At 42.1% G+C, this 22,250-nt stretch overlaps 1 protein-coding gene across 4 annotated transcripts in view; it reads left to right on the forward strand.

Annotated features, from left to right (window-relative positions):
- Window positions 1-2,841: 2,841 nt before the first annotated feature.
- LOC110526520 (myosin-binding protein C, cardiac-type) overlaps window positions 2,842-22,250 on the forward strand; it is a 40,432-nt gene continuing 21,023 nt past the window's right edge. For 3 of the 4 annotated variants that reach the window (XM_090238782.1, XM_090238783.1, XM_090238784.1), the window contains exons 1-3: window positions 16,163-16,642; window positions 16,795-16,900; window positions 18,018-18,184. In XM_090238782.1, coding sequence (XP_090094908.1) covers window positions 16,833-16,900; window positions 18,018-18,184 — 235 coding nt within the window. In that variant the 5' untranslated portion in view covers window positions 16,163-16,642; window positions 16,795-16,832. Of the gene's footprint in view, window positions 3,299-8,091; window positions 8,425-10,213; window positions 10,349-10,690; window positions 10,769-10,947; window positions 11,097-11,301; window positions 11,420-11,608; window positions 11,658-13,544; window positions 13,605-13,767; window positions 13,771-15,191; window positions 15,362-15,807; window positions 15,941-16,162; window positions 16,643-16,794; window positions 16,901-18,017; window positions 18,185-22,250 lie in introns of those variants that run through there. The other variant, XM_090238785.1, reaches the window with a different exon arrangement.

Consider the following 22,250-nt stretch of genomic DNA (forward strand, 5'->3'; position numbering starts at 1 on the left):
GTCATGTGGTTTTAGTTGACTCATCCTCACATTGTTCCAGCACATCACAGACTGGCTTTAGAAAATCCTCTGGGAATCACAGCCATCTACGCAGAACCCCAGTGGCCGAGCCAGATAATATATAGACATGTCGGCAGCCGTGGAAACTTTACTGGGCCCACTGGCAGCATACAAGGCCACCCTATTCCCCACCATCCACCCACCCCCAGCCCAGTTATGTGGCAGCCGAAGCCTGTAGGTGTAAATAATTATGGGTGCTGACACAGCTCAATGATGGGAGCACAGGGCACAGTCTGCAGTGAAAAGTGACCCAAAGTGAGGTATCCAGAGAGGGCACCATCAAGAGACAGATAATAGTTTTAAGTGTATTTTCCCTATGGCACCATAAAGCAATGAATAAATACAACTGAAAAGGAGACAAAGGACGGGGATAAAGTTAGAAAAATTCAATTTAATACTGCAAAATTTTAGAAACAGTGAGGATTGATTTAAGTGAACCCTCCTGCATTTATTACTGACTGAGCGATAATGCAAGGTTGAAAATAAAAACATACAGTTGAAGTCGAAAGTTTACTTACACTTAGGTTGGAGTCATTAAAACTCGTTTTTCAACTACTCCACAAATTTCTTGTTAACAAACTATAGTTTTGGCAATTCAGTTAGGACATCTACTTTGTGCATGACACAAGTCATTTTTCCATAAATTGTTTACAGACAGATTATTTCACCTATAATTTCCTGTATCACAATTCCAGTGGGTCAGAAGTTTACATACACTAAGTTGACTGTGCCTTCAAACAGCCTGGAAAATTCCAGAAAATTATGTCATGGCTTTAGAAGCTTTTGGTAGGCTAATTGACATCATTTGAGTCAATTGGAGGTGTACCTGTGTGGGTGTATTTCAAGGCCTACCTTCAAACTCAGTGTCTCTTTGCTTGACATCATGGGAAAATCCAAATAAATCAGCCAAGACCTCAGATTTTTTTTTTTTGTAGACCTCAACAAGTCTGGTTCATCCATACCAAATAGATGGTATCATGAGGGAGGAAAATGATGTGGATATATTGAAGCAACATCTCAAGACATCAGTCGCAAATGGGTCGCAAATGGGTCTTCAAAATGGACAATGACCCCAAGCATAATTCCAAAGTTGTGGCAAAATGGCTTAAGGATAACAAAGTCAATTTCCACCGTGCTTCTACACCTGCATTGCTTGCTGTTTGGGGTTTTAGGCTGGGTTTCTGTACAGCACTTTGAGATATCAGCTGATGTACGAAGGGCTATATAAATACATTTGATTTGATTTTCTTTGAATAGGAGTGGCCATCACAAAGCCCTGACCTCAATCCTATAGAAAATTTGTGGAAAAGTGTGTGCAAGCAAGGAGGCCTGCAAACCTAACTCAGTTACACCCGGCACAGCCATAAGAGGACTGGCCACCCCTCATGGCCTGGTTCCTCTCCAGGTTTCTTCCTAGGTTTTGGCCTTTCTAGGGAGTTTTTCCTGGCCACCGTGCTTCTACACCTGCATTGCTTGCTGTTTGGGGTTTTAGGCTGGGTTTCTGTACAGAACTTTGAGGTATCAGCTGATGTAAGAAGGGCTTTATAAATACATTTGATTTTACACCATGGGCCAAAATTCCCCTAACTTATTGTGGAAAGCTGGTGGAAGGCTACTTGAAATGTTTGACCCAAGTTAAACAATTTAAAAGCAATGCTACCAAATACTAATTGAGTGTATGTAAATGTCTGACCCACTGGGAATGTGGGAAATAAAAGCTGAAATTAATAATTCTCTCTACTATTATTCTGACATTTCACATTCTTTTTAAACATTTTTTACCCCTTTTTATCCCCAATTTCATGGTATCCAATTGTTGGAGTAGCTACTATCTTGTCTCATCGCTACAACTCCCGTACGGGCTCGGGAGAGACGAAGGTTGAAAGTCATGCTTCCTCCGATACACAACCCAACCAGCCGCACTGCTTCTTAACACAGCGCGCATCCAACCCGGAAGCCAGCCGCACCAATGTGTCGGAGGCTACACCGTGCACCTGGCAACCTTGGCTAGCGGACATCCCTACCGACCAAGCCCTCCCTAACCCGGACGATGCTAGGCCAATTGTGCGTCGCCCCACGGACCTCCCGGTCGCGGCCGGTTACGACAGAGCCTGGGCGCAAACCCAGGGACTCTGATGGCACAGCTGGCGCTGCAGTACAGCGCCCTTAACCACTGCGCCACCCGGGAGGCCCGACATTTCACATTCTTAAAATAAAGTGGTGATCCTAACTGATGATCACTAAAATGATCAGGACGTCGTGTTCAAGATCAGGGTCAGACATGCCTTATTATACCAAAATAGTTCGCCCACCTCCAAACTCCATAATATTTTACTCCAGTCAGTCTGTCATGTCCTCGCTATGCCACCAAGCTGAGGCTTCAGATGGTAGGCCCCTACTAATAAGATGCTAAGCTCCAGTGTGTCAGGCAACAGTGTATGATTCAACCAGAACAGGATTTATTTAGAGAGGGTAAAGGTCCCACATATATGTGTATTACTTCCTAGGGAAATTAGGTTCTGATGTAAAATTGACTGCCATTTGGAATGCTTGTTTTACATGAAAAGGTATTGTTACAGTACAAACATAAGGAAAAATATTTTGCTGTTTACAGTGCTGCCTGTTCAGAAAATTAATGTTACATTTTCCAGATGGATGATGGAAAGCTGTGCATACGGCCATGGAAGGATTCCTGAAAGTCCTGGAAGTCCTTGTTCACCAGGGGAAAAGCACTCACATTCCTGCCAACAGATAAAAGGATTGCTCTAGTCTCCTGTCTGCTGTTTTCTGAAGCGGCTACTACTTTTTACAAGGCCAGGCAGCGGCACAAATCTAGAAAGAGCAGGAAACCTCGCTGGGCTCAGGTTCTAAATTTAATCCCCCACCTCCCATTCCCTCCCTCCCTCGCTTTGCCTGTCATGCAGCTCAGGTGTTGGGAGAAGAGATGGTTGAAATATGGTCTGCAGGAGGTCAGAGGGGTCTGGGTGTTGTGTTAATGTGGGGTGGAGGGATAGGAAGGGATGAGGTGCACGTCTATTATCTCATTGCCGGACAGAAAGGGGATTGGGTCTAGACATCATGACAAAAGAGGTTGGGTTAGTGCTGTTGTGAAGGGGGGTTGCTCAGGAGCCCCACTATTAAACGCAAGTGGTGAGCTAGGAAGGAGCCTGTTATTTATTGTTGGTTACTTTCTGGAAGACACATTCAATCAGGATGCCAGAGCCGGTCAAAAAAACAGGTAAGTGTACCCAATCAGATTCCATCTCATTTTACTTCAGCATCACTGTATCTCCAGCTGCTATCTAAAGACGTCGCTGGATTTTTTTACCTCCTCTCCCTTTTCCCTCTGTAATAACAAATCCCCCCCAACCTGTGGGACTGGTGGGGCTTTTGATCACTGATCATCTCATGTCATAGTTTCTTGTCTTCACAGTTGCATTTCAGAGAGGTTACATTTGAAAGTTGTTGCTGTTACAAGGGGGAACTTTGCCAATGCCTGCCTCTTCAGCTTCATATTAGCTATGCATGTCTTCTGTGCAGTTTTTCTGTCTATTTGATCCATTGAAACTGTAAAGGGAGTGTACAGTGCATTTGGAAAGTATTCAGACCCCTTGACTTTTTCCCATTTTGTTATGTTACAGTCGTATTCTAAAATGGATTAAATTGTTTCCCCCCCCCTCATCAATCTTCACACAATACCCCATAATTACAAAGCAAAAACAGGTTTTTAGAAAGAATTTTAGATGTATAAAAAAATATCACATTTACGTAAGTGTTCAGACCCTTTACTCAGTACTTTGTTGAAGCACATTTGTCAGCGATTACAGCCTCCAGTCTTCTTGGGTATGACGTTACAAGCTTCGCACACCTGTATTTCGGGAGTTTCTCCCATTCTTCTCTGCAGATCCTCTCAAGCCCTGTCTGGTTGAATGGGGAGAGTCACTGCACAGCAATTTTCAGGTCTCTCCAGAGATGTTAGATTGGATTCAAGACCGGGCACTGGCTGGGCCACTCAAGGACATTCAGACACTTTTCTTGAAGCCATTCCTGCGTTTTCTTGGCTGTGTGCTTAGGGTTGTTTTCCTGTTAGAAGGTTAACCTTCGCCCCAGTCGGAGGTTGTGAGTGCTCTGGAGCAGATTTTCATCAAGGATCTCGCTGTACTTTGCTCCATTCATCTTTCCCTCGATCCTGACTAGTCTCCCAGGTATGATCTGTTTCACCGTTTAGAAATGATAGCACTTTATGCATCTAGTCCACCCATTTGAAGGTGTCATATTTGGACCAATTCACTTGATTACAAATAATAATGTAAGAGTGAGAAAGTTACAGAGGAATTAATATCATACCCCCCCCCCAAAAAACAAAATGGTGAGAGGTTAGCATGTTTTTGGGTCATGACCTTTGTGAATCTGTAACTTTCTCACTCATCATTAATCACGATTCATTCATGATTCTCTCTATAAACATGGTAGCATCCACATTAATGTAGAAACATATTTGATTCTTATTTACAATAAAAGTGACTCCAAAATGAAACAATATATTATTTATCATTCATAGCTATTGGGCCCAACATAACCAAAACCAACTGCAAATGCATCCAATAAGTTCACACAGTCACAAGCTTGATGTAGTCATTGCGTGCTATGAATATGGGAACAAATACAAAACTTTTGACAAAACGTTATACATTGTCAGTGAATTTGTTCAAATACTTATGACACCTTCAAATGGGGGGACTAGATACATGAAGTGCATTGATTTCTAAACGGTAAAACAGATATGTATGAAAATACCCACAAATAAAAGGTGACATTCTATACTGTCGCCTCATATAAAACATTTGATCTCAAAGTTTTAGCTTCACTGTCCAAATAAATACATGGGGGATTGTATGTAAGCCCAAGTTCTAAATTCAGAGTGCATCATTTCATGCACCACTGAGTTCATGTGTAAACATCACTCATCGTGTGCAGATGATCCAGAAATGCCTCACAGGATTCTAACCAGACAAATGACTTTCCAGTTTTTTGGGTCAGACGGAAAACATTGCCATTCACTGTGGAAAGAGCAACTCAACAGATCAGATGACAATGCAGTCTCCTCCCAGTATCAGTTACTCAGATACAATATGTCTGCTAAGCGTTCAAGATCTCCCAAAGTAAAACAGTCATGGGCTGTTTGAGTAATTCAGCATTAACATCAAGACCCTGTTATCAACAGATAATTATTCTGTACATCTGTTTTTTGTTGAAGTGTCTTTTAAATGTAGAATGAGTCTCTCTACTGATACAAAGATGCTTTGCACTGCATCTGAAAAGGGGTTTTGAATTCCCCAACTGATGAAGAAATTGTTTGTGGGGAAACTATTTGGACTGAAATAAAACAAGAACTAGAAGATACAGGTGAACTATATAAGTTAATTGGGTAAACACTTCCTGGTCCTAATGCTAGCTAACTGCTTTGCTTGCTTGTTATTTTTTCCTTTTCTTTTTACAATAACGATTGTTAGTTCAAAATATGTTTCAACCCTCATATTATATATTTTTTCTCATTTACTTTACTTTATATGGAGGAATTTGAGCGAAGTGTAATATAAATAGGCCCAATAAATACACAGTTGAGGTTAAGGAGGAGATACCAGTCATCAATAGCCTGAAAAGGGAGCACACTTGGAAGCCCAGAACAGGCGTAACATTCTTTCTATGCTCCCTGCGCAACTAAAATAGTGTCTCACTAATCCCTCTACTGTGCTACCTGTGCCCCTGTCACTGAGGTTGCCTGCTGAGTGCATTTATTAGTGGGGCACAAATGCATTCTATATTTAAACCCATAGGGTCGTCTTGCTCCATGTGGAGGTCATTTCATTCGAGATGTAATGGGCTGATTGGAAACCATTCTCTGGTTAGAGGGTAATAAAACACCTGATACGACTCACAGAGAGGAGGAGTGTATTAGACAATAAAAACCTCTCATTAACAACACATTGGAGAGCTCTGATATCAACCCACTGCAATGCAGATGATTGCAATGATAAGATCAGCCTTTTCAACATTTATCAATTTCACTTGATTAATTCAACTGAGTTTAAAATAGGGGTACAATTAAGGTTACTGTATATACAGTGCATTAGGAAAGTATTCAGACCCCTTGACTTTTCCCACATGTTGTTACATTACAGCCTTATTGTAAAATTGATTAAAACTTTTTTTTTGCCCCTCATCAATCTACACACAATATCCCACAATGACAATTCAAAAACAGGTATTTTGAATTTTTGCAAATTTATAAACATTTTAAACCGGAAATATCACATTTTCATAAGTGTTCAGATCCTTTACTCAGTATTTTGTTGAAGCACCGTGGCAGTGATTACATCCTTGAGTCTTCTTGGGTATGATGCTACAAGCTTGTATTTGGGGAGTTACTTCCATTCTTCTCTGCAGATCCTCTCAAGCTCTGTCAGATTGGATGGGGAACGTCACTGCACAGCTATTTTCAGGTCTCTCCAGACATGTTCGATCGGGTTCAAGTCTGAGCTCTGGCTGGGCCACTCCTACATTTTCTTGGCTGTGTGCTTAGGGTTGTTTTCCTGTTAGAGGGTTAATCTTTGCCCCAGTCGGAGGTCCTGAGTGCTCTGGACCAAGTTTTCATCAAGGATCTCTCTGTACTTTACTTCGTTCATCTGTCACACGATCCTGACTAGTCTCCTAGTCCCTGCTGCTGAAAAACATACCCACAGCATGATGCTGCCACCCCCATGCTTCACCGTAGGGATGGTGCCAGGTTTCTTTCAGAAGTGATCATTGGCATTCAGGTCAAAGAGTTCAATCTTGGTTTCATCAGACCAGATAATCTTGTTTCTCATGGTCTAAGAGTCCTTTAGGTGCCTTTTGGCAAACTCCAAACGGGTTGTCATGTGCCTTTTACTGAGGAATACCTTCCATCTGGCCACTCAAATATTTTTTAATTTACCTTTATTTAACTAGGCAAGTCAGTTAAGAACAAATTCTTATTTTCAATGACGGCCTAGGAACAGTGGGTTAACTGCCTGTTCAGGGGCAGAACGACAGATTTGTACCTTGTCAGCTTTGGGGTTTGAACTTGCAACCTTCCGGAATATAAAGGCCTGATTAGTGGATTGCTGCAGAGATGGTTGTCCTTCTGGAATGTTCTCCATCTCCACAGAGGAACTCTGGAGCTCTGTCAGAGTGAAAATCGGGTTCTTGGCCACCTCCCTGACCAAGGCCCTTCTCTCCCAATTGCTCAGTTTGGACAGGCGGCCAGCTCTAAGAAGAGTCTTGGGGGTTCCAAAGTTCTTCCATTTAAGAATGATAGAGGCCACTGTGTCCTTGGGGACCTTTAATGCTGCAGAAATGCTTTGGTACCCTACCCCAGATCTGTGCCTTGACACAATCCTGTCTCGGAGCTCTACAGACAATTCCTTCGACCTCGTGGCTTGGTTTTTGCTCTGACATGTGCGGTCAACTGTGGGACCTTATATAGACAGGTGTGTGCCTTTCCAAACAATGTCCAATCAGTTAAATTTGCCACAGGTGGACTCCAATCACATTGTAGAAACATCTCAAGGATGATCAATGGAAACAGGATGCACCTGAGCTCAATTTCAAGTCTCATAGCAAAGGGTCTGAATCCTTACGTAAATAAGGTATTTCAGTTATTTATTTTTTATAAATTTGCAAACATTTCGAAAAACCTGTTTTTGTTTTGTCATTATGGGGTATTGTGTGTAGATTAATGAGGGAAACAATTTCTTGAATCCATTTTAGAATACGGCTGTAACGTAACAAAATGTGGGAAAAGGAAAGGGGTCTGAATACCTTCGGAATGCACTGTATAACCTTATTTGTAATTTTTCTGAAGTGCTAACATTTAGATAATAGAACTACTATCTTGTATCATCATAGTGCACCTCAAAGGTTTTACATCACAATTTACTGCAAAAATGCATGATAAACTGGGCATCTTAAAGGGAATAATATCATTCTAACCCATCCTTCCCTCTCCAGTCTCAGCATTTGCCAAGAAACCAAAGACTCAGGTGGCAGAGGAAGGGGCAACAGTAGTTTTTGAGACAGAGACAGAGAAGCCTGATGCGAAGGTGAGATGGCAGTGCAACACAAAGGACCTTGTCTCTGACGACAAGTATGTGATCAAGGCAGATGGAAACAAGCACTCACTTACCATCCAAGCAGTCACCAAGGAGGACGGCACTGCCTATGCAGTGATTGCCGGAGGGTCAAAAGTCAAGTTTGACCTAAAGGTGAAGGAGAAAGAAGTCATGGAGGAAGTCAAATTGGAATTGAAGGAGAAAGTGAAGGAGGAAGTGAAGGAAAAGAAAGGTGGGAGTCTATGAGGCTGTAGACCTGTGTCCAGAGCCATACTCACCTATGAGCCCGAGGAGCACCGAGCACAGAGGCCACCAGACACCATAAACATGTTTGTTGATCACTGAGCACTGTTTGTTGCACTGGTTGTTATCACCTCAATCACAGTCTGTTTTAGACAATCATTCAGTATGTTTAATTTCATCAAGCACAGAGCACAGTGTGTACTGTAACATTACCTACATAGTTGATCACACAGCAACATGTACCCTTTCAGCCTGGCAGTAGGAACTGTGTGTGGTTTGATAAGATGGAAACATGTCTGGGGTCAGAGAGAGACAGTGGCTGTGGAGAGCTCAGACTTGGAGCAGCTCCAGCCTGTCCAGGGCTGCTGTGATTCACATCAAACCCTCCCTGATGACCTTCACCCTGGCCTGACACAAACAGATTGTTTCCTCATGAGTAACCACAGCAGCAAGTGCTCAGGATAGATAGCCACAAGAGGCATCTGACAGGAGATAACACAGTGCACATGGAAACTTGATCCGTTCAAAGTTGATAAATGGAAATATTTGCAAGATAAGCTTAGACAAATGTGTAAAATAGGGACCTTGTAGTAGTGGTAAGGGCAGAAATGTTGCTAGAGGCAGGCAGGTTCAGGTGCAGAAGTTGTGCTTTTATTTATGTCAATGGGGATCCAGACATTCAATTGACAATATTGACAAAGTAATCAAAAATAGACATTTCCAAACTTCTAATAACACTTACAATGAAAAAGAAAATGCTTAGAGGGAGGCAAATATGTCTACTTCAGACTCAGGTTGGGGTATAACAGGCTCACATCAGCCTCCTAAAAATGACCCAAACAGGCAATTATATTTTTATAGCTCCCCCCTGGGACATACCTCTGTCAAAATGACAGTTAACAATAACTGGTAATGTAAAATGCATATTCATTCCAAAATCCTTCATTACCCTTCAATGTGGAATAATAGTCTAAAGCAGACATAATAATCATCAGAACTTATTTAATTCACAATTCACAGTCGAGTCATTCATAATACTGGCGTCCTCACGGGGAGGCCACCTACAACTATTAGAAAGCGCCCGCGCACGAATACATTACAGATAGGCCCACTCAGAGCCATCTAGCAAAAGATTGTCTATTATATTTACAAGATGGTCTATTTACCGCTCCAACAATGGAAATACACATCCTTTAAAGATGGAAGGCAGGCAGGCAGGAAGAGGTGAGATCAGGTGGGACCATTCCAGCTAATGAGAGGGAAGATACGCCTATGGAAACCATAGGCCTATGGAAACAAAGCACTCTCAAATGCTAAGATATTTTATGGGTTAAGAGAGAGCATGCGCATAGGCTAAGTTTCACCACAAAATGTAACCCCTTGAGCATCCCATTGATTCCTGCATGATGCCCCTCCTCGATCATCTCATTAATTCCTGCATGAATGCCACCCCCCCCCAAAGCATGCCATCTTCCTGCTTGTGTGACACTTTTGATATTGTGTATTTCCCCGGATTGTCTATGCAATTAAAATGTGGGTCAAAAGGGAATGAAAGTATTATCTGAGTTTTTCATTGGTCCACCACCAACATTCAGCCAACTTGTCACAACTGTGGGAAGCATTGGAGTCAACATCGGCCTTGGGGGGTGTGCAACTCAATATTAGGAAGGTGTTCGTAGACTTAGTGTATATGGCCTACAGTCGAAGGTACACTTAGTCTACTAACTAGAGAAACATTCAGTTCTATGAGTCTCCCATTGTTAACTCTTTGTTAACAGAGGAAGCCCAGGGTGGAGCAGGGGACCCAGCAGCTTCAGAGCCAGCTGCTACAGACACTTTAGCTCCAGCGGAGGCCCCAACCCCAGCAGAGAACCCTGCAGCAGCGGACACTACACCAGCAGCACCTCAGCCAGGTGCCAATATACAGGCACATGACACTCCAGGATTTGATGGTTAGACCAATGTTTACAGAGTGTTCCACCGATCCTTTGAGCTACTGGATACACGCTTGTGGTGATGTTGTAGGGTCACAATGCATGGAAATGGATACATTGTAATTTGCTTCACTGAAAAACTTGTGCACTGCGCTTGCCAGTATCACAATTTAGCTTTGTATCAGCCTCACAACCTTCCACGGAGCTTCTGTGAAGAAAAAAAACACAAAAAACAGATGGTTTAACAATCCTTGGTAGTTTACTTGCTCCCAGCTTCTCCCTAGCTATGTCCTGTTTAAACTTTTCCTGTTCATTTCCCAGAAAGTCAAGCCCCTGACATGAAGACAGACCTCACTGGCCTGTTTACAGAGAAACCCCAGAGTGGGGAGGTCACTGTGGGTGAGTGACACCATTACATCTTAGTCATTTAGCAGACACTCTCCTCCAGAGCGACTTAGTTAGACACCAGACATGGTAACATTAGGGAACAGTACCCCAGAGATCATAACCATTCATGCAAGCCATTCATAAAGATGCTATGGGCATGTCAAAGCATGTTTCTCTACTGTTGTGTCCAGGTGAGAACATCAATTTTGTGGCTAAAGTGAATGCTGCTTCACTGCTGAAGAAGCCCACCATCAAGTGGTTTAAGGGGAAGTGGATGGACCTGGCTAGCAAGTCTGGAAAGAACCTGCAGCTCAAGGAGCTTTATGATCGTAACTCTAAGGTTAGACTTTTTCCCCATCCATGGGCATGTTACATACTGTTGTCATCAATGTACAGTTCTGAACATCATGATAGGTTGGACGCTGCAATGAGCTGTTAAAAGTTGTTCAGGAAAGTCCTAGAGATCACCTTGCAAAAGACTTCAGAGGTTTTATGGTTTTGGTTGACATTATTATTACCAGGAATTATTTTGCCTTTGATTTCAGGTCTACACCTTTGAGATGCAGATCATTGCAGCCAAGCCCAGCTTCGCTGGAGCTTACAGGTGTGAGGTGTCATCCCGGGACAAGTTTGACAGCTGCAACTTTGACCTAACTGTGCATGGTGGGCGCCCTCACACACAGTACAATCACTAGGGGCAGATTAACAGAAATTACAATTGTTCTTATTTTCTCCTTAGTGCCTGCCTTTCCTTGCTAAATCATACAGTAAATATCAGTTATTTTTTATAGTACCTGTGGTATAAAAATCAATGATAGAGAAGAGATAACTGATTATTCTATAATGTTTCAGAGGCCCGGGCTGTGGAAGGGTTTGACATCAGGGCAGCTTTCAGGCGCACGTAAGCTCAAACATTTCTTTCTTTCTTTCTGTGTGTGTGTGTGTCACAGGAGGTTGGTGGCACCTTAATTGGGGAGAACGGGCTCAAGTGGCTCAATGGCTGGAGTGGAATAAATGGAATGGTATCAAATACATGGTTTGATGCCATTCCATTCTCTCTGATCCAGCCATTATTATGAGCCATCCTCCCCTCAGCAGCCTCTACTGGTGTGTGTGTGTGTGTGTGTGTGCGAGTGCGAAAGTTAAAGGTATATCAAGTTGTTATTTAGCAAGCTGTATCAACAAAACAACACAAATTAACTTTGTACAATGGTATTAACAAAAGCATTTTTCGACAGCCCCAAACTAGCAGTCTGTGCATGTTGTTGGACGGCTATTCAAATGCTTCTCTTTTTTTGTATACATTATGTGCCAATACACAATAAGTAAATAGGGTGTAATAGTATCTATACAGTCCTTTGGATATGTGAGAGAAATAACTATCTGGCAATGCCAACTTGTCAGGAGTGGAGCTGCTAGGAAGAGAGGTGTACCATCAGGAAGGTAGTGGCGGAGGGGTGTTTGCTGCAACATTGGTGGTTCATATCCAAACACTGGGGCCCCTGATTACCAAAAAGACTTCAGGGAAAGGTTTTCAGTCCATCTTTTTCTCTGCTTTCCTTTTTGGCCAAACAGAGCCCGTTTCTGGCCCGTTTCCTCGCTGGAATTTGAGAAGACAGCCTTGGTGTGAAAGAGACAGGGTTTGACCTAACTCAGAGACCACCTTAGATGTTAAATCCACTGGGTCATCCTTTAGCTTGACAGATTGAACACTGTCATCGTGCCAACTTTGACAGAACCAGCTTCTGGTCTGGAGGTGAGAGAGTACAATAGGCTGGGTTAACAAGCAGCTTAACAGCACACCAACTTTATATGTCACTCAAACGCTCTCTCTGATCTACCACGGGGTCATTATCAAAACAGTGGAGCCAGCTGCACAAACAGTGAGCCGACATAGTGAGTTTTCGTCTTGCCCCTGGTTTGTTGGTATTGAAAGTGCCAGGATGTGTTAAGACACACAGGCTTTTCTGTGGCACTGGTTCTCCAGGGCTGTCGGATGAGAGATATCACTGGAGGAAGTCACCGCCGTGTGTTGTAATTCTACCACATAAACCACCAGGCCCTCGTTTAATCCTGATCGCTTCAGAGATCAGAGAGAGGAGATAAACACTTCCAGCCACATTTAAAACGGCTTTCCTCTCCCTGAGATCCCTCATCACATTGATCAGTGTGGAATACAGATTCCATGGGGATTTTGACCAGGTGCTGGCATTCACTTTGAGTGGTTTGTTTTTTGTTTAGAGGACTGTTGCTTCTCATGGTTACGCTAGTACAGGGTAAGGATGCCAGAAAAGACAGCCTGTCTGTCTCTATCCATCTATATTATACTATATTTACAGTGCGTCCCAAAGATCTCTTTGTTTCTTACCCCTTAAAATATCTACCAGCTCCCTGCGTTCCACCTTGAAAAAATGTCAAGACCCTTTCTGCTACTGTCTTTAATTGTCCCCCATTATGAAATCGGGGAGAGGACTGTGGATTTGTCTCTGTTCGTTCCTTCATACGTTAGTCACACGCGATATCTCAGACAGTACTGGCCTGATTTAAAAAAAAACTTGGGTGAATGATACATCTTGCCACAGAGATCCGGTACTTACAAAATTACACTGATTAGTCCAAGGCAGGAGCTATAGTAATGAACTGAACATCATTCGTGGGGGATGACATGTTTATTGTTGTTTTCAAGGGTGCTGCTCATCTCTTATGGTGATGATGATAACTACACTTTAAGAATACATTGCTTTGATAGGGTACTGACATTGTGATATTGGTGCTGATATTTCTACAGCAGTATGGATGGAAGCGAGGAAGCAGGAGAGTTGGACTTCAGTGCCTTGTTGAAGAAAAGGTGAGTGTGAATTATCTCTGATTATTTCAGAACAAAAAGTTGAGTAACATTATTTTCCAAATCAGTAAGCTTGTTTCTCTTGGGCATGTTATCTCATTGTGTCCATCTCTCTTTGTCACCCCCCCCCCCCCCCCCCCTTTCTTCACTGGATTTCACTATACAGAGAGTAAGTGACTACTACTAGTTTACCCAACAGATTGGATTAATGGACATGATTTCCCAGCTACTTTATCACTAACCTGAATTCAGTTCAGTCTTGCTGCCTACTCACAATGCATCTTGAGTCCTCCTGCTAATCTCATACTGGTCCCAGAATACTTCTGCCTAGCACACTCACACCCCTCATGCCCTGCAGAAGACTGTCACTTCTACCAAACAAGCTAGAACACATAGAGCAGTACACTATTAGAAAAAAAGTTCCAAAATGGTTCTTTGGCTGTCCCCATAGGAGAACCCTTTTTGGGTCCAGGTAAAACCCTTTTGGATTCCATGTAGAACCCTCTGTGGAAAGGGTTATACATGGAACCCAAAAGGGTTCTCCCTGGAACCAAATAGGTTTCTGACAAGGGTTCTCTTACGGGGACAGCCAAAGGACCCTTTTAGGTTCTAGATAGCAAATTTTTTTCTGCGAGTGCAGGAGATTTAACACACATCTGAATGCACTAGAAGCTTTCACAACACTTTGTGGTCTGCACCTGTTTCTTCCCTATGAGTGTCACTGCATCATCACAATGAGTCATCACTGACTCTCAAGACCTACCTTCCACATCCAGTCACGACTCCACCTGTTTTAAAAGCAATGGTTTATTTCCGCCCCCATCACACACAGACATTGTTCCGTCTCACTCAATCTCTTAATGTCAAACCCATCTCCTAGTCTAGTGGATTTCATGCCCTGGCATTTACCTTGATGTCATGAATTGACCTATACTGGCAAACACATTGTTTGGGGATCTCTTGTTTGTTGAAAATGTGAATGTTGTTTTCAAAATTCATAATACAGTCAAAATGATTCTGAGTTGATGTTCTGTATAATTCAGATTAATCTGAATTTATTTTCAATATTTTACAATAGCTGTGACACTTTTCTGCATGTCTGCAGACCATTGCAGCAGAAATTATATTTGTTGTAGTTGTTGTGCTTGTTTGTGGTCTTCGTGGGTGGGTTCTGCTATAATTCGGTTTTGGGTACTGCAATGTATATTTAATGTGTGTATTAATCTGTTTGGTTTGTCTTGTCATGCATGTCGCTTGGGTTCTGCTTCGGAATGAGCGCAGCAGTTGTTTTAAAGGTTCACCAGGTCATCGGTAAGAAACAATTGTTGTCGATGTAATAATATGCTATCTGATTGTTATGTGAAGACTGCAATGAGTTTTTGAGTGAAAACTGAATGCAAATTTGACTTATAAAATTGTAATGGAAAATGAAGAAAATAGATAATGAAGAAAATGTATAAGTAGGCCTATTGAGCATGAGTAGACCTAACTGTTACTGTGCATGGTCAGTAATGTAGCCCAATGATAATGCTAAGTGATGGCTTCAGACAGTGGCTTACCTTGTCCACTTGTGTCGTCTTTCTGTGCCAGTGCCTCTAAGTCCCAGGTCAAAAATGAGCCTGATGAGGATGTATGGGAAATCCTCCAGAAGGCTCCAGCCAGTGAGTATGAGAAGATTGCCTTCCAGTATGGCATAACAGACCTGCGTGGGATGTTGAAGAGGCTGAAGAAGATGAAGAAGGAGGAAAAGAAGAGTGAAGGTTGGTATCTCTATCTTTGTGAAACCAACACATATCCTTCAGCTAATACATTATGCATCCTGAGACTGAACCCGACCTAAAATGGAAACCGCAAATACTCATTTAGGTACTCATCCCTTCAGTCATCCCTCCATGGAAGCCTCCATTGTAGAAGCTAGCTACTGTTAGCTACTATTTACAGCTAAATGTTACCTCTGCAGCACAGGAGGTTGCTGAGGGGAGGACGGCTTATAATAATGGCCAGAACGGAGTGAATTGAATGGCATCAAGCATGGAAGCTATGTGTTTGATGTAGTTGATACCATTCCACTTACTCCGCTCCAGCCATTACTACAAGCCCGTCCTCCCCAATTAAATCGCCACCAACCTCCTGTGCTCTGCAGATAAGTATTGTTAACTGTAGGAAAAGTAATTTCTCTCCATGTGTCTGTGTCTACAAACTCCAGTTTTCCTAAAGAAGCTGGACCCTGCCTACCAGGTAGAAAAAGGGCATAAAATGAAACTATGCATTGAGGTGGCCAATGAAGACGTAGATGTAAAATGGCTGAAGAATGGGCAAGAGATTCAATCAACTGGAAGGTAGCCATCAGCAGAGAGGGTTTTCTGAGCTTGCATTCAAATTGAATGAATTACTGATGTACCATCTCTTACAAATGTGTGTACAACACATGCTTATTCAGCAACTCAACAATACAATTAGCTATCTCTCAGATTGCTGTATATGTCATGCTAACGTTTCTCTTCCTTCCCCCCAAAACACATGGATGGACTGTGCTGATCTTGCTGACCTTTCATGAACAGCAAGTAAGTGCTTTCATCATTTCAAGCAGCACATCTGAAATTGTTTTGCTAGGTACCAAAAAGTACCAAAGAGCTGAAATAAGCTACACAGGAATACGACTTTGTCAACCATTGTAAATATGGAAGCTTTTTGGGGTCTCCACACTGCTGTCTAATCTGAAAACATGATGATGACTGATGTAAAACTGTTATGCTATCAACCAATTTACCAGCTATCTATACAATGTATCATCAACAAGAATACAATGTTACACAGAAGGCTATTGCGGTTTGAATGTCGTCTATGTCTGTCAAAAAGAAGGGACAATTGAGTGAATAATTGAGTGGATAATGAAGGTTCTTGTCCATCTACCAGGTACATCTTTGAGAGTGTTGGCAACAAGCGATACCTCACCATCAACCACTGCTCACTGTCAGACGATGCCACATACACTTGTGTGGTCGGAGATGAGAAGTGCACCACAGAGCTCTTTGTCAAAGGTGCATGTGAGACAAGCTGAAAGTGGACAATCAACGGTCCAACATCAATGTTTTGTTTGTACACCAGTTTGAATGCATTTCACACTGACGTTATATTTGTGCCTGGTGGTATAATGGTGGTTCTTACTGTTTCTTTCTCTGTGTGTCTGCAGAGCCTCCTGTCACTATTACAAGTCATCTGGAGGACCAGATGGTCATGAAGGGTGAGCGGGTGGAGTTAGAGTGTGAGGTGTCAGAAGAAGGGGCTACTGTCAAATGGTAGGACATTCCCTCAACCCACAAATCAAACTCAAACACCATAACTTCCATACCATAGAAGGTGTGAGGAGGTTAACAATGGGTGCCATACTAGACAGGGTCTTAAGATTTACAAAGTGCCAAGTCCCTGACCGAGGACATCAAAAGCATGGTCTGACATACTGTTCACATTACGTCACTTCACAACAACTCAGACAGACACAACAGATGGCTGTAATAACTAATATGATGACATAGTGGCACAGTAGGAAATAGCTATATTTTGTGTTTCCCTTGTTAGAAGTAATCCACATATCAGATCTTGGTTTGATACATTCCTCTGGTTGTAAGGATTGAAACAGATGTAGTTTCTGAGTCTGCGCTGCATGGTACAATTTCCTCACATGTCCAGTTGATGGCATTTGTGTCTCTCATGGCTTTAATGTGTTAGTCACCCCGAGGCTCTGACTTCCCTGACTGAAAGATAGATGCTGAACTGCCTGCCACAGTCACTCTGCCACGGTGTCTCAGCCACGGTGTCTCTGCCACGGTGACTCTGCCACAGTGTCTCTGCCACAGTGTCTCAGTCACAGTATATCTGCCACAGGGCTAGGCTGAATATCATAACATGCAGTAAATTATCAGCCACATGAAAGGTCACACAGAGCTGTTAGCACCTCCCCTGTCCTTTAACGGAACAAGAAAGTAATTGTGAATTATGGTCACCCATCTAAAATACAACAGGGTGATGTTCCTGGAATTGGGCCTAATCATGGGCACAGAAATAAACATCTATCTGCCAGTTTGTTTCTTTGGGAAAACATACAGTATCAGATTGCCATGATACCACTGTTAATACCTGTGTAACAGTGCCTTCATTGGTGAAAATGAAATAGTCGTGGTAAAGTGATGACCATTCAGAAAAGTGACATGTTGAGAACATTTGTAATGCAAAATGGCTGACTGTGTTACATCGACAACTCTGTATCACATTCACTAGATACTGTCTAACATAACCTCAAATCAAAGCTGTTATAGTGACACCTCTGACTGTTTTGTAGAAATGTAGATTAAATTAATCAGACAATAATGGAGAATTTGATACTGCTGGTGCTCATGTGGTGCTCCGTCTATGCAGGGAGAAAGATGGTGTGGAGCTGACAAGGGATGAGTCCTTCAAGTACCGCTTCAAGAAAGATGGCCGCAAGCACGTCCTCATCATTAATGAGGCAACTAAGGAGGACTGTGGCCACTACACAGTTAAAACCAATGGCGGTGAATCTATGTCTGAACTCATGGTGTCGGGTAAGTGCTCACATCAGTCAACAGAACAGAATGAAATACATCTCTGCTCAACAATGTTGAATATGATAGCTAGTATCCTGGGGTCCAACCACCTGCAGTCCATAAAGCATGTCCAGTTTATAGACAGACAAAGTAATCTTTGAACTAGAGTACTGGGCTGAAGATACAAAAAACATTGTGAATCTTCTTCCTCACCCTTCACCGAGACACAGCCTACTCTTGTGTTCCTGTCACTCCAAGCAAGCCCCTGTTCTGCCTAACCTTGAAACGTGGCTGCCCACGCCATCAACCATGTTACTATGTCAAGGTTACAGCACAAACACAAGTCTGTCCAAATGCCAGCTAAAGTTAGAAGACATGGCCCATATATTTTATCTGAAGGGTACAGGCTGGCGCAGGTGACCCTCAATTGTCTATCTGTGTCTTTGTCTGTCTGTGTCTCTCTCTCTCTCTCGCGCTCTCTCTGTCTCTCTCTGTATGTGTTCTATCTTTCTCTCTCTGTTTGTTCTCTCTCTCTCTCTCTCTCTCTCTCTCTCTCTCTCTCTCTCTCTCTCTCTATTCTGTCCTGTCCCATTGTACTGCATGTTTAATTTGTTCTGTATATCTAATTTGTGCCAATAGGTGTATATTTATAGGGTATTCCAAAAAGGTATTCAGGGAACATGGCAAACTAAAAATGTTGTCCTATTCCAGCGAGTATAGAGAATCAACCCACAGGCGATGTGGTAGAGACGTTGGATGATGACCATTCAATGGAAACGAACGTAGGAGAAAATCTAAACCAACGTAGGACAAAAATTAAATAACATTCATTTTGATTGAACAACAACCATCAATTAACAATGTCACTTCAGCATTTTCAACTGTGACAGAACCTTAGCTGTGTCATTGTGACAAATAAAAACACCCATTCTCCACCATCTCATAACTAAACATCAGTTTATCACCGTTTTACAATCCTAACATGACCGTAAGTGCCCAGTCATTGATGTCAAGAGCTGCAGTATGAAGACATTGGTTTTGCTGTCTTTCAGTTAGACCTGGATTTTTTTTTTTTACATTTTAAAAGTTTGGACACACCTACTCATTCATGGATTTTTCTTTGTTTTTTACAAGAATAATAATGAAGACATCAAAACTATGAAATAACACATATGGAATCATATGGAAATATATTTTAGATTTGAAATTCTTCAAAGTAGCCACCCGTTGCCTTACCACACTCTTGGCATTCTCTCAACCAGCTTCACCTGGAATGCTTTTCCAACAGTCTTGAAGGAGTTCCCACATATGCTGAGCTCTTGTTGGCTGCTTTTCCTTCACTTTGTGGTCCAACTCATCCCAAACCATCTCAATTGGTTTGAGGTCAGGTGATTGTGGAGGCCAGGTCATCTGATGCAGCACTCCATCACTCTCCTTCTTGGTCAAATAGTATTTTTTGGCTACTACATAATTCCAGATGTGTTATTTCATAGTTTTGATTTCTTCACTATTTTCTACATTGTAAAATAATGTAGAATTATTATTATTATTCTACAAAGTAGAAAATAGTAAAAATAAAAAAAACCCTGAATGTGTAGGTGTGTCCAAACTTTTGACTTGTACTGTATATAAACAGACATGTATGTTTGTATATATACAGTTATCAAACCAAATAAAAATCAAATCACATTTGAAACCAATTACAAATACAACCTTATCATGAAATGCTTACTTACGAGCCCTTAACCAACAATGCAGAGTTTTTAAAATGTATTTAGTAAGTAAGAAATGTTTTGCTAAATGGACTAAAGGAAAAATAGTAACACAATAAAATAACAATAATGAGGCTATATACAAGGGGTACAGGTACTGAGTAAATATGCAGGAGTACGGGTTAGTCGTGTAATTGAGGTAATATATACAGTACATGTAGGTAGGGGTAAAGTGACTACGCATAGATAATAAACAGAGAGTAGCAGCAGCGTATGTGAGGAGTGTGATGGAATATTAATGTATATACAGTGCCTTGCGAAAGTATTCGGCCCCCTTGAACTTTGTGACCTTTTGCCACATTTCAGGCTTCAAACATAAAGATATAAAACTGTATTTTTTTGTGAAGAATCAACAACAAGTGGGACACAATCATGAAGTGGAACGACATTTATTGGATATTTCAAACTTTTTTAACAAATCAAAAACTGAAAAATTGGGCGTGCAAAATTATTCAGCCCCTTTACTTTCAGTGCAGCAAACTCTCTCCAGAAGTGCAGTGAGGATCTCTGAATGATCCAATGTTGACCTAAATGACTAATGATGATAAATACAATCCACCTGTGTGTAATCAAGTCTCCGTATAAATGCACCTGCACTGTGATAGTCTCAGAGGTCCGTTAAAAGCGCAGAGAGCATCATGAAGAACAAGGAACACACCAGGCAGGTCCGAGATACTGTTGTGAAGAAGTTTAAAGCCGGATTTGGATACAAAAAGATTTCCCAAGCTTTAAACATCCCAAGGAGCACTGTGCAAGCGATAATATTGAAATGGAAGGAGTATCAGACCACTGCAAATCTACCAAGACCTGGCCGTCCCTCTAAACTTTCAGCTCATACAAGGAGAAGACTGATCAGAGATGCAGCCAAGAGGCCCATGATCACTCTGGATGAACTGCCGAGATCTACAGCTGATCTGTCCATAGAACAACAATCAGTCCTATATTGCAAAAATCTGGCCTTTATGGAAGAGTGGCAAGAAGAAAGCCATTTCTTAAAGATATCCATAAAAAGTGTTGTTTAAAGTTTGCCACAAGCCACCTGGGAGACACACCAAACATGTGGAAGAAGGTGCTCTGGTCAGATGAAACCAAAATTGAACTTTTTGGCAACAATGCAAAATGTTATGTTTGGCGTAAAAGCAACACAGCTGAACACACCATCCCCACTGTCAAACATGGTGGTGGCAGCATCATGGTTTGGGCCTGCTTTTCTTCAGCAGGGACAGGGAAGATGGTTAAAATTGATGGGAAGATGGATGGTGCCAAATACAGGACCATTCTGGAAGAAAACCTGATGGATTCTGCAAAAGACCTGAGACTGGGACGGAGATTTGTCTTCCAACAAGACAATGATCCAAAACATAAAGCAAAATCTACAATGGAATGGTTCAAAAATAAACATATCCAGGTGTTAGAATGGCCAAGTCAAAGTTCAGACCTGAATCCAATCGAGAATCTGTGGAAAGAACTGAAAACTGCTGTTCACAAATGCTCTCCATCCAACCTCACTGAGCTCGAGCTGTTTTGCAAGGAGGAATGGGAAAAGATGTCAGTCTCTCGTTGTGCAAAACTGATAGAGACATACCCCAAGTGACTTACAGCTGTAATCGCAGCAAAAGGTGGCGCTACAAAGTATTAACTTAAGGGGGCTGAATAATTTTGCACGCCCAATTTTTCAGTTTTTGATTTGTTAAAAAAGTTTGAAATATCCAATAAATGTCGTTCCACTTCATGATTGTGTCCCACTTGTTGTTGATTCTTCACAAAAAAAATACAGTTTTATATCTTCATGTTTGAAGCCTGAAATGTGGCAAAAGGTCGCAAAGTTCAAGGGGGCCGAATACTTTCGCAAGGCACTGTATGTGTGTGGCATCAATATGAATGTGTGTGTGTTTTCTGTGTGTGTCCGTGTGTGTATTGCAGTGTCAGTGTAGTATGTGCGGGTGTGTGGTTAGAGTCTGGTAAGTGTATATCGAACCTGTGCAAGAGAGTCAGTGCAAAACAAAAAAAGAAAAAATAAGAAAATAAAGGGGGTCAATGTATATAGTCCAGGTGGCCATTTGATTAACTGTCTAGCAGTCTTATGGCTTGAGGGTATAAGCTGTTAGGGAGCCTTTTGGTCCTAGAGTTAGTGCTTGGGTATCGGTTGCCATGCGATAGCAGAGAGAACAGTCTGTGACTTGAGTGGCTGTAGTTTTTTGCCATTTTTAGGGCCTTCCTCTGACACCGCCTGGTATAGAGGTCCTGTATGGCAGGAAGCTGGGCCATACACACTACCCTCTGTATCGCCTTACGGTCAGATGCCGAGCAGT

The sequence above is a fragment of the Oncorhynchus mykiss genome, chromosome 6, assembly GCF_057628025.1.
Source record: "Oncorhynchus mykiss isolate SJ-2025 chromosome 6, ASM5762802v1, whole genome shotgun sequence".
In the NCBI taxonomy this organism is placed as follows: Eukaryota; Metazoa; Chordata; class Actinopteri; order Salmoniformes; family Salmonidae; genus Oncorhynchus; species Oncorhynchus mykiss.